Here is a 13,128-nt window from a genome sequence, read left to right as displayed (position 1 = left end):
ACTGTAGGAGACACTGTAGAAAACACTGCTCACTGTAGGAAACACTGCTCACTGTAGGAGACACTGTAGGAGACACTGTAGAAAACACTGCTCACTGTAGCAGACATTGTAGGAAACACTGCTCACTGTAGGAGACACTGTAGGAAACACTGTAGGAGACACTGAAGGAGACTCTGTAGGAAACACTGCTCACTGTAGGAAACACTGCTCACTGTAGGAGACACTGTAGAAAACACTGCTCACTGTAGGAAACACTGCTCACTGTAGCAGACATTGTAGGAAACACTGCTCACTGTAGGAAACACTGCTCACTGTAGCAGACATTGTAGGAAACACTGCTCACTGTAGGAGACACTGTAGGAAACACTGTAGAGACACTGAAGGAGACTCTGTAGGAAACACTATAGGAAACACTGCTCACTGTAGGAAACAGTGTAGGAAACAGTGTAGGAAACAGTGTAGGAGACACTGCTCAGCTTCAGTAGATTATGTGCATTTTGTCTATACAGGAAATTCAACTATGTAAATTAGCCAGAGGCGTGCGGCTCATATAGGGCCGCCCCAGAATGCACTGCGTGATGTGGCCACTTGACATAATCACAGGCAGACAGGGAAGGTCATGTCGTCGTCATAGTAGCCAAGTGAGCGGGACACCTGACTTCCAGTCCGAGGCTGCTCGCAGTACTAATCGTGTTTATATGTGGCTCGTTACGTGAGATTTTATTAGAACATATTAATATTAATAAAAAATGTTTCTTCTCTTGTTGACCAGAACACGATGTCCGACGACAGAAAAGAAGAAGCCGCTGAGGAGGAGGAGGTCACCTGTCAGCCCCTCCCCCCTCCTCATTCCTCTGTTGCGGTGGACACGCTGATGTCACTGAGGAGGCAGGACCTCGTCTGCATCGTGTGCTTTGGCAGTTACGACCTGGCGACCCGGTTGCCGCGGCGACTGCACTGCGGGCACGCCTTCTGCCAGGCGTGTCTGAAGAGACTGGACACGTCATCAATGAACAGGTGACTGATGATATCATCAACACACACCTTGTTGTTCTCCTGGTACATCACCAGACTAACATGGCGTTAGATTCAGTGATTGAAATATTTGCTACGAGGCATCAGATGGTTTGATTCAGTAACATCGTTAATGCTGAGCTATGTTCGAAACACAAAACCAAAACAATGACCTTTAAGCTCTACATTTAACAAGCAGCACGCTGCGCCGGCCGTCACCGACCAGAAGCTCAACATTTATTCACTGTTCCCGTCAGAACCCGCTGAGTCTCCGTTGTCCCGGGAGTCAGAGTCCTGGCAGGAGCCGCTGCCCTCATACTGTACTTCCTGTCTTCAAACTGGCCTCCTCCAGCCTCAGAGGCTGTGTTCGGTCCTGGTTCTGCTGCCCACTCGCCAAGCTCATTCCGAGGGCGCTTTCCAACAGTATTCCCCACTGGGCCTGAAACCCTGTGCTAGCACAACAAGCCCCTGAGACCCCTGTTCCGGCCTGCTGGCGAGGCGCAGCGGGATAAATTTACTAAGAGTAAATACAGCATGTATCTGTAAAGAGTCCAAGTACAGGATGTCATCAGTAGGGATGTTTCTGGTCAAGACGCCCTGGCGTCACGCACTGTAGAGCCCCTGGGAGAAGCCCTGTAGCGTCACTTTTGAACGTTAAAGGTAGGTGTAGGAGATTAAACGTGAGTCAACACAAGTGGGCCAGAAACCAGACTTTCAGCTAGGAGACCGGTGTTCATTTCCTGTGTGAAACAAAAAGTCAACACTGAATGTTTTTATTTTGTGATGTAAGTTATGCTACTTAACTTAAGCAATTTATCTGACGTAGGTAACGTGGTTATTTTTAACCCAAACCATGATATTTTCCTAGACCTCACCAAACCATTTGACATTTGGCAACGTTAACAAGTACTTTTATTTTGAAAGTTTAACCGGACATTGCATATTTATTGTTGCTAACTCGACTGCGGAGCCCTACAGGTGGAAAAAGAGGCTAAAGGGCTCCACGGCGTTAACCATCAACGCCAGGGGTCTGACCAAGCGTCCATATGTGAGGAGGTGAGAATGTGTCGGCACTAAATGAAGAGCTGTTCAGAAAGAAACGGAGCAGAAAGATCCGTGATCCCCGTCACTAGCAGCTCCTGCACTGCAAAAACTGAGCTCTATTATTTAAAATGAGCAAAATTATCTGCCAACAGAACAAGAACATTTCACTCGCTACTTAAGGACAAAAAAACTTGAAAGTCGCCTGGTAAGAAGAAATGTCTTGTCAGACAAAAAACAAGTATGTTTTGCCTTCAATTAAGATAATTAATCTTACTTAGATTTTAGTCTTTGCAGTGTAGAATGTTTCAGTGTTCTCAGACTGACCAATGAAACGGACTCGTGGACGGTTAGTCGGCGATCAGGCGGCGGCTCTAAAAGCAGCTGAAGAGTCAGACAGGTGAAGTGATGATGGCATTTACAGTTAAACACTCACCTGTTTGCCCCCCCCCCCAGGTGTGGATCCCGTGTCCTCAGTGTCGACAGAACACGCCTCGGCCCAGAGGAGGAGCAGCAGGTCTGGACCTGGACTTGGCCTCGTTCCTGGGAGTGAAGGCCCAGCAGACCTGCGCCTCCTCAGGCTCCCTGTCCTCCTGGAGCTCCGGCCGCAGGGAGGGGGCTTCACCCAGTGACCCGGCTCAGGACGGGAAGCTGTGGTTGGGGAAAGAAGTCCCCGATGACGGCTGGTTGCACGGAGGTCTGGCTGAGCCACGTTTCCATCGCTACGGCAACTGTTGCCCGCCGCCGTCCTACTGGTTGTGCTGCTGGTTCTGCTGCCCGGGGCGGGGCTAGGACGGACCAATGAGTGTGCTGTCTTTAGTTCTCCTTTCTGTTGGTGAAGGTTTTTTGCTCTGATAGATGTAAACTGCTAATAAACGTGTTCCTGAAATCCTGACTGATCATTTCATCACATTTACAAGCAAGTACGTGAATTAATTCCACATTCTGTCAAAGATATTCAGACTGAATACAAACAAATAACTAGACTGAACAGGGTCCAGACCACCTCGCAAACCACCTGTAGGCCACCACGGTAGGGCACCACATAGGGCACCATGCAGGTCACCAAGCAGACCACCACGTAGGGAACCACGTAGGGCACCATGCAGACCACCATGCAGGCCACGACGTAGGGCACCACGTAGGGCACCATGCAGGCCACCAAGCAGACCACCACATAGGGAACCACGTAGGGTACCATGCAGGCCACCAAGCAGACCACCACATAGGGAACAACGTAGGGCACCATGCAGACCACCATGCAGGCCACGACGTAGGGCACCATGTAGGGCACCATGCAGGCCACGACATAGGGCACCATGCAGACCGCCAGGTAAGGCACCATGCAGACCACCATGCAGGCCACCACGTAGGGCACCAAACATACCACCATGGAGGGCACCATGCAGACCACCATGCAGGCCACCATGCAGGCCACGACGTAGGGCACCATGCAGACCACCATGCAGGCCACGACGTAGGGCACCACATAGGGCACCATGCAGGCCACCACGTAGGGCACCATGCAGACCACCATGCAGACCACCATGCAGGGCACCATGCAGACCACCATGCAGGCCACGACGTAGGGCACCACATAGGGCACCATGCAGGCCACGACGTAGGGCACCATGCAGGCCACCATGCAGACCACCACGTAGGGCACCATGCAGACCATCATGCAGGCCACGACGTAGGGCACCACATAGGGCACCATGCAGGCCACCACGTAGGGCACCATGCAGACCACCATGGAGGGCACCATGCAGACCACCAGGTAGGGCACCATGCAGGCTACCATGGAGGGCACCATGCAGGCCACCACGTAGGGCACCATGCAGACCACCATGGAGGGCACCATGCAGGCCACCATGCAGACCACCAGGTAGGGCACCATGCAGACCATCATGCAGGCCACGACGTAGGGCACCACATAGGGCACCATGCAGGCCACCACGTAGGGCACCATGCAGACCACCATGCAGGGCACCATGCAGGCCACCACGTAGGGCACCATGCAGACCACCATGTAGGGCACCACATAGGGCACCATGCAGACCACCAGGTAGGGCACCATGCAGACCATCATGCAGGCCACGACGTAGGGCACCACATAGGGCACCATGCAGGCCACCACGTAGGGCACCATGCAGGCCACCACGTAGGGCACCATGCAGACCACCATGCAGACCACCATGGAGGGCACCATGCAGACCACCAGGTAGGGCACCACGCAGACCTTTGATCGATTTGTCTTCAGCTGCTGGCAGTTATTGTTTAATATTGTACATCGTGTTATATATTTGAATATTTTAGATATCAGTGATGGAAGTACTCTGATCATCATCAATACTACACAGTGAAACACTAAGAAGTAGGGCTGGGCAATAAAAGTACAATGATGATTATCGCAATATAATTTTCCTCAATATCAATAGAATAAATGTTCAATATATCATCAATGAATAATTGCTTTAATTCATTTGAATCACGAACAAATTAGCACTTAATATTTCTATCAAAATATGTATTTTGTTGAAAAAAAGAGGCCTGAAAAAAGATTAACTAATCATATTTGTAGTAAAAAAAATAGACCTCAGATTTGTGAAGTGATCCACTGTTTGGCATCAAGTGTTGTCACGTTCTGACCATAAAGAAAAGTTTAACCACATAATTAACCATCTGGTTTCACCAGATACAAGTACTCATCAGGCACTCGCTGCCTGTGAGTAACTGCACTAACATGTAAATACAGAAGTGGAACAAAGACGACGCTGCTGAGAATGAAACGTTTATTCATCATCACATTTTTTACAAAAGCTGATAAGAGTTCAGGTGAGACGTGTCACCTGTTCTTTAGCATGGTCGCAGTTTCACACAACACAAAATTATTATTATTAACGTCACGGTTTTCTTGTGACCAATCACAGACATCCTGTGGCTGCTTCACATTTGTGTGCTAGCTGATGCTAACAACTGTGACAGCAGTGATTGGTTCAGAACAGAAATAATCAAAACAACAAAGCTTCAAACAGTTTCAGAGGACGGAGGAACTTTTTATTTCACTTTGTGTAAATTTGAATGTTTGAATTAATGTTAGTTTGTTAAATAATATGAAGGTTTGACTTCATTATTTTTGGGTTCATATTACTTAAATTTGATCTGATGTTTTCTTTTCGCTGATTTAAAGGAATATTTCAATTTAGTTTCAGGACGAGCGACTTTGAGACAGAATAGAAAAAAAAATAGAGAGAAAAGATTGGCACAAGGCATTCTGGGAGTTTGAGTCCTTGTCATAAAAACATCTTCAGGTTCATAACAGCGTCTTCTTTACAGAGAAAATTACCCACAATGCCCTAAAGTCTTAATATCTGTCTGACATTCATCAGTCCCCAGCAGTTCCTAGTCACCAGGCCCCTCCCCCTGAGTCTGCAGCTTGGCCAATCAGAGGCTACCGAGCCCTTCTCCCATTCTGATTCGCTGTCCTGGCTGCAGGTTGAAGGTGAAGTCTTTAGGAGCTTCGAACAGCAGAACAATGGTGGAGCCGAGGTTAAACTCCCCCACGGGGGCCCCCTTCTGTAAGACCACGCCCCCTCCATCGGCTGAGACCACGCCCCCTTCACTAGACGCCTTCAAGGCCTGGTCGCCGATGGCAACATAGCTGTGGTCATCGAAGGAGCCTTTATTGTAGCGAGGAGCGTTGGTCTGAAGCTCCTGAGGACGAAACACAAAACTGCTGAAACTAAATATATTAAACACAAAGGTATATTTATATTTAAATACCAAATATTTATGTCATTAATTCCTCTGATTGGCCGACTGAAGGAAAAGAACAGATATACTGCAATACTTTAAAATACACAACAACAAGGTTTTATTAAAGTAGAAACGGTTCAAACTCACCTGTCGAAGTAAACCCTGATGGAGCCCACGTTTGTGGCTCCGACTGCTGTTAATGAGAGAAGCCGTGCTGCCAGTGGCCGGTGAGCGCCACACGCTCGTTAAGGCAGAAGAGCTCTTTGACCAAACGAGCCACGCCCGGGTTAACCGACATTAACGAGCCTAACGAGAGAGAGAGATGAAGGGCAGGTAGAGCGCAGACACCAGAAAGGTGAATAGGTGAACAGACTCTCACCTGGGAAGTGACGCCGAAGCTCCACCCTCCAGTCTGTAGGTGAATGGAAACAGTGATAGTCTCCTGGAGCCAGGTAGACCACGACGTGGAACAGGTCGTTGTCAGGAGACGACAGGAGGAGGTCCCTGAAGGACGACGAGGACTCTAAAGAAAGAGGGACACAATCAATCTTCAACAAGTCCCAGGTCAAGACCAACAAGTCCCAGACCAACAAGTCCCAGGTCAAGACCAACAAGTCCCAAGTCAAGACCAACGAGTCCCAGGTCAAGACCAAATCCCAGGTGCAGACCAACAAGTCCCAAATCAAAACCAACAAGTCCCAGGTCAAGACCAACAAGTACCAGGTGCAGACCAACAAGTCCCAGGTCAAGACCAACGAGTCCCAGGTCAAGACCAAATCGCAGGTGCAGACCAACAAGTCCCAAATCAAAACCAACAAGTCCCAGGTCAAGACCAACAAGTCCCAGACCAACAAGTCCCAAATCAAAACCAACAAGTCCCAGGTCCAGACCAACAAGTACCAGGTGCAGACCAACAAGTCCCAGGTCAAGACCAAATCCCAGGTGCAGACCAACAAGTCCCAAATCAAAACCAACAAATCCCAGGTCCAGACCAACAAGTACCAGGTGCAGACCAACAAGTCCCAGGTCAAGACCAACGAGTCCCAGGTCAAGACCAAATCCCAGGTGCAGACCAACAAGTCCCAAATCAAAACCAACAAATCCCAGGTCCAGACCAACAAGTACCAGGTGCAGACCAACAAGTCCCAGGTCAAGACCAACGAGTCCCAGGTCAAGACCAAATCCCAGGTGCAGACCAACAAGTCCCAAATCAAAACCAACAAATCCCAGGTCCAGACCAACAAGTACCAGGTGCAGACCAACAAGTCCCAGGTCAAGACCAACGAGTCCCAGGTCAAGACCAAATCGCAGGTGCAGACCAACAAGTCCCAAATCAAAACCAACAAGTCCCAGGTCAAGACCAACAAGTCCCAGACCAACAAGTCCCAAATCAAAACCAACAAGTCCCAGACCCAAACCAACAAGTCCCAGGCCAAGACCAACAAGTCCCAGGCCAAGACCAACAAGTCCCAGGTCAAGACCAACAAGTCCCACAAGTCCCAGGTGCAGACCAACAAGTCCCAGATCCAAACCAACAAGTCCCAGACCAACAAGTCCCAGATCCAAACCAACAAGTCCCAGACCAACAAGTCCCAGATCCAAACCAACAAGTCCCAGGTGCAGACCAACAAGTCCCAGACCAACACGTCCCAGGTCCAGACCAACACATCCCAGACCAACAAGTCCCAGGTCCAGACCAACAAATCCCAGGTCCAGACCAACAAGTCCCACACCAACAAGTCCCAGGTCCAGACCAACAAGTCCCAGGTCCAGACCAACTTGGTGGAAATTGCGCAATGGATAAGACTATGCCATTGTGTCCCTGAGCAAGACACTTAACCCCTAGTTGCTCCAGAGGCGTGTGACCTCTGACATGTAGAGCAAATGTAAGTCGCTTTGGATAAAAGCGTCAGCTAAATGAATAAATGTAAATATAAGTCCCAGGTCAAGACCAACAAATCCCAGGTCCAGGTCAAGACTGTTGTGTCTGACTGTTTGAGTCACAGATTTTTAATGGATCCGTGATGTCACATGCGTCATGGTGGAGTGGGCGTGGTCTTACCGTTGCCTCGCCTCTTCTGTGGACCCAGGAAGTTCTCCAGACTGTAGGTGACCCCCTTCACCTGCTCCACCTCTGAGTTCTCTACCCGACCGAAGTGGAGGATCCTCCCATCAGCTGGCGAGATCTGAGAGAAGCAAGCATCACAGTTCAGGAGGAGGAGGAGGAGGGTTACCAGACACGAGGAGGAGGAGGAGGAGGGTTACCAGACACGAGGAGGAGGAGGAGGAGGAGGGTTACCAGACACGAGGAGGAGGGAGGGTTACCAGACACGAGGAGGAGGAGGAGGGTTACCAGACACGAGGAGGAGGAGGAGGAGGAGGGTTACCAGACACGAGGAGGAGGAGGAGGAGGAGGGTTACCAGACACGAGGAGGAGGAGGAGGAGGAGGGTTACCAGACACGAGGAGGAGGAGGAGGAGGAGGGTTACCAGACATGAGGAGGAGGAGGAGGAGGAGGGTTACAGACATGGGAGGAGGAGGGTACCAGACACGAGGAGGAGGAGGAGGAGGAAGGTTACCAGACACGAGGAGGAGGAGGAGGAGAGGAGGGTTACCAGACACGAGGAGGAGGAAGAGGGTTACCAGACACGAGGAGGAGGAAGAGGGTTACCAGGACACGAGGAGGAGGAGGAGGAGGGTTACCAGACACGAGGAGGAGGAGGAGGAGGAGGGTTACCAGACACGAGGAGGAGGAGGAGGAGGAGGGTTACCAGACACGAGGAGGAGGAAGGTTACCAGACCGAGGAGGAGGAGGAGGAGGAAGGTTACCAGACACGAGGAGGAGGAAGGTTACCAGACACGAGGAGGAGGAAGGTTACCAGACACGAGGAGGAGGAGGAGGAGGAGGAGGAAGGTTACCAGACACGAGGAGGAGGAGGAGGAGGAGGGTTACCAGACACGAGGAGGAGGAGGAGGAGGGTTACCAGGCACGAGGAGGAGGAGGAGGAGGAGGAGGAGGGGGGGGGGGGGGGGGGGGTTATCAGACACGAGAAGGAGGAGGAGGAGGAGGAGGGTTACCAGACACGAGGGAGGAGGAAGGTTACCAGACACGAGGAGGAGGAGGAGGAGGAGGGTTACCAGACACGAGGAGGAGGAGGAGGAGGGGTTACCAGCCAGGAGGAGGAGGAGGGAGGAGGAGGAGGAGGAGGAGGGAGGGGGGGGGGGGGTTACCAGACACGAGGAGGAGGAGGAGGAGGAGGGTTACCAGACACGAGGAGGAGGAAGGTTACCAGACACGAGGAGGAGGAGGAGGAGGAGGGTTACCAGACACGAGGAGGAGGAGGAGGGTTACCAGACACGAGGAGGAGGAGGAGGGTTACCAGACAGGAGGAGGGGAGGAGGAGGAGGAGGAGGAGGAGGAGGTTACCAGACACGAGGAGGAGGAGGAGGAGGAGGGTGGTTACCAGACACGAGGAGGAGGAGGAGGAGGAGGGTGGTTACCAGACACGAGGAGGAGGAGGAGGAGGAGGGTTACCAGAACGAGGAGGAGGAGGAGGGGAGGAGAGGAGGAGGAGGAGGGTTACCAACGAGGAGGAGGAGGAGGAGGAGGGGTTACCAGACACGTGGAGGAGGAGGAGGAGGGTTACCAGACACGTGGAGGAGGAGGAGGAGGGGGGGTTATCAGACACGAGACACGAGAAGGAGGAGGAGGAGGGTTATCAGACACGAGACACGAGAAGGAGGAGGAGGAGGGTTACCAGACACGAGGAGGAGGAGGAGGAGGAGGTGGAGGAGGAGGGTTACCAGACGAGGAGGAGGAGGAGGAGGAGGGTTACCAGACACGAGGAGGAGGAGGAGGAGGAGGAGGAGGAGGAGGGGGGGGGTTACCAGACACGAGGAGGAGGGGTTACCAGACACGAGGAGGAGGAGGGTTACCAGACACGAGGAGGAGGAGGAGGAGGAGGAGGAGGAGGGTTACCAGCACGAGGAGGAGGAGGAGGAGGAGGGTTACCAGACACGAGGAGGAGGAGGAGGGTTACACAGACACGAGAAGGAGGAGGGTTACCAGACACGAGAAGGAGGAGGAGGAGGAGGGTTACCAGACAGAGGAGGGGAGGAAGGTTACCAGACACGGGAGGGGAGGAGGAGGAGGAGGAGGAGGGTTACCAGACGAGGAGGAGGAGGAGGGGAGGAGGAGGAGGGTTACCAGACACGAGAGGAGGAGGAGGAGGAGGAGGGTTACCAGACACGAGGAGGAGGAGGAGGGTTACCAGACACGAGGAGGAGGAGGAGGGTTACCAGACACGAGGAGGAGGAGGAGGGTTACCAGACACGAGGAGGAGGAGGAGGAGGAGGGTTACCAGACATGAGGAGGAGGAGGGTTACCAGACACGGGAGGAGGAGGAGGAGAGGGGGGGGGGGGGTTATCAGACACGAGACACGAGAAGGAGGAGGAGGGTTACCAGACACGAGGAGGGAGGAGGAGGAGGGTTACCAGACACGAGGAGGAGGAGGAGGAGGAGGGTTACCAGACACGAGGAGGAGGAGGAGGGTTACCAGACGAGGAGGAGGAGGAGGAGGGTTACCAGACACGAGAAGGAGGAGGAGGGTTACCAGACACGAGGAGGAGGAGGAAGGTTACAGACACGAGGAGGAGGAGGAGGAGGAGGAGAGGAGGAGGAGGGTTACCAGACACGAGGAGAGAGGAGGAGGAGGAGGAGGAGGGTTACCAGACACGAGGAGGAGGAGGAGGAGGAGGGTTACCAGACACGAGGAGGAGGAGGAGGGTTACCAGACACGAGGAGGAGGAGGAGGGTTACCAGACACGAGAAGGAGGAGGGTTACCAGACACGAGGAGGGGAGGAGGGTTACCAGACACGAGGAGGAGGGAAGGTTACCAGACACGAGGAGGAGGAGGAGGAGGGTTACCAGACATGAGGAGGAGGAGGGTTACCAGACACGAGGAGGAGGAGGAGGAGGAGGAGGAGGGGGGGGGGGGGTTACACGAGAACGAGAAGGAGGAGGAGGGTTACCAGACACGAGGAGGAGGAGGAGGAGGAGGGTTACCAGACATGAGGAGGAGGAGGGTTACCAGACACGAGGAGGAGGAGGAGGAGGAGGGGGGGGGGGGTTATCAGACACGAGACACGAGAAGGAGGAGGGGGTACCAGACATGAGGAGAGGAGGAGGGTTACCAGACATGAGGAGGAGGAGGAGGAGGGTTACCAGACACGAGGAGGAGGAGGAAGGTTACCAGAACGAGAGGAGGAGGAGGAAGGTTACCAGACGAGGAGGAGGAGGAGGAGGAGGGGGGGGGGGGTTATCAGACACGAGACACGAGAAGGAGGAGGAGGGTTACCAGACATGAGGAGGAGGAGGAGGAGGGTTACCAGACACGAGGAGGAGGAGGGGAGGAGGAGGGGGGGGGGGGGTTATCAGACACGAGACACGAGAAGGAGGAGGAGGGTTACCAGACACGAGGAGGAGGAGGAGGGTTACAGACACGAGGAGGAGGAGGAGGAGGAGGAGGGTTACCAGACACGAGGAGGAGGGAGGAGGAGGAGGAGGGTTACCAGACACGAGGAGGAGGAGGAGGAGGAGGGTTACAAGACATGAGGAGGAGGAGGTTACCAGACATGAGGAGGAGGAGGGTTACCAGACACGAGGAGGAGGAGGAGGAGGGTTACCAGACACGAGAGGAGAGGAGGAGGGTTACCAGACACGAGGAGGAGGAGGAGGAGGAGGAGGGTTACCAGACACGAGGAGGAGGAGGAGGGTTACCAGACACGAGGAGGAGAGGAGGAGGAGGAGGGTTACCAGACACGAGGAGGAGGAGGAGGGGGGGGTACCAGACACGAGGAGGCGCAGATGGTGGACTGCAGGTTTGAGGCGTCGACGGAAGAACTCCCCCAGATTCCTGTAGTGATGCAGATCCTCCACGGCGGCTTCCTATTGGCCGAAAGGAACACAAAGGTCAGAGCACAAACAGAGTGATAAAGGAGGTGCTTGGTGGAGGAGGTGCAGACGGTCGGGAGGAGTCTGGTCACATGCTTATTTATACAGTATACTGCCAAAAGTTTTGGGTCGACATGCAGGTCAGTCCCTGATGTTAACATGAGTCGGCCTCTGCAGCTGGAGCAGCTTCGCTCTGCTGGGAACGCGCTCCACCAGGTTCAGGAGCAGCTTCGCTCTGCTGGGAACGCCGTCCACCAGGTTCAGGAGCAGCTTCGCTCTGCTGGGAAGCCGTCTCCACCAGGTTCAGGAGCAGCTTCGCTCTGCTGGGAACGCCGTCCACCAGGTTCAGGAGCAGCTTCGCTCTGCTGGGAACGCCGTCCACCAGGTTCAGGAGCAGCTTCGCTCTGCTGGGAACGCCGTCCACCAGGTTCAGGAGCAGCTTCGCTCTGCTGGGAACGCCGTCCACCAGGTTCAGGAGCAGCTTCGCTCTGCTGGGAACGCCGTCCACCAGGTTCAGGAGCAGCTTCGCTCTGCTGGGAACGCCGTCCACCAGGTTCAGGAGCAGCTTCGCTCTGCTGGGAACGCCGTCCACCAGGTTCAGGAGCAGCTTCGCTCTGCTGGGAACGCCGTCCACCAGGTTCAGGAGCAGCTTCGCTCTGCTGGGAACGCCGTCCACCAGGTTCAGGAGCAGCTTCGCTCTGCTGGGAACGCCGTCCACCAGGTTCAGGAGCAGCTTTGATTGGTCACTCCAGAGAACACGCTCCTCTGCTCTAGTCTCCAGTGGCGGCGTGCTTTACACCGCTGCGTCCGACGCTTGCATGCACTTGGTGATGTCAGGCTTGGATGCAGCTGTCGGCCGTGGAAACCCGTTCCACGAAGCTCTCTACGCACTGTTCCTGAGCTAATCCGAAGGCCACAAGCATTTGGAGGTCTGTAGCTGCGACTCTGCAGAAAGTTGGAGACTTCTGTGCACCTCGGCGTGTTCTGACCCTGCTTTTTTTGATTTTATGTGGCTGAGTTTCTGTTGTTCCCAGTCGCTTCTCTTTGTTATAACCACTAACAGCCGAAAGGGAATTTAGTAGTGAGGAAAATTCAGGAAAGGACTTGCTGCACAGGTGGCCCTGTCAGGGTACCACGCCTGAATCCACCGAGCTCCTGAGAGCGACGCGTTCTTTCACAGATGGTTGCAGTCTGCAGCCGAGGTGCTCGACTTCATCTGTGGCCAAAGACATGACTGGAACACCTGTAGTCAATGATTTGGAGGGGTGTCCCAAAACTTTTGGCAATATAGTGTATATTCTGCCTTTTGCAGAAAGACTAGTTCACTGGTCTCACAGGCCTCACTGGTCTCACAGGTCTCAC

At 53.5% G+C, this 13,128-nt stretch overlaps 1 protein-coding gene across 1 annotated transcript; it reads left to right on the top strand.

The window, feature by feature from the left end:
• The first annotated feature begins 778 nt into the window (after positions 1-778).
• On the top strand, positions 779-3,205 carry LOC119888084 (RING finger protein 224-like). The gene is made up of 3 exons (XM_038698518.1): positions 779-1,017; positions 1,305-1,437; positions 2,512-3,205. Exons 1-3 carry the CDS (start codon positions 779-781, stop codon positions 2,845-2,847), a joined length of 708 nt encoding a protein of 235 aa, XP_038554446.1. The 3' UTR covers positions 2,848-3,205.
• The last annotated feature ends 9,923 nt before the right edge of the window (positions 3,206-13,128 follow it).

Source organism: Micropterus salmoides, unplaced genomic scaffold, assembly GCF_014851395.1.
Source record: "Micropterus salmoides isolate LMB-PRFRI ecotype aquatic unplaced genomic scaffold, ASM1485139v1 Ms_hic_scaffold_4740, whole genome shotgun sequence".
In the NCBI taxonomy this organism is placed as follows: Eukaryota; Metazoa; Chordata; class Actinopteri; order Centrarchiformes; family Centrarchidae; genus Micropterus; species Micropterus salmoides.
This window is presented reverse-complemented; position numbering and strand designations above follow the sequence as displayed.

Coding starts and splice junctions, on each gene's coding strand:
- LOC119888084 (XM_038698518.1), top strand. CDS start 779: ATGTCCGACGACAGAAAAGAAGAAGCCGCTGAGGAGGAGGAGGTCACC. Junction 1,018..1,304: donor GACACGTCATCAATGAACAG/GTGACTGATGAT, acceptor CCCGGGAGTCAG/AGTCCTGGCAGGAGCCGCTG. Junction 1,438..2,511: donor TCCGAGGGCGCTTTCCAACA/GTATTCCCCACT, acceptor CCCCCCCCCCAG/GTGTGGATCCCGTGTCCTCA.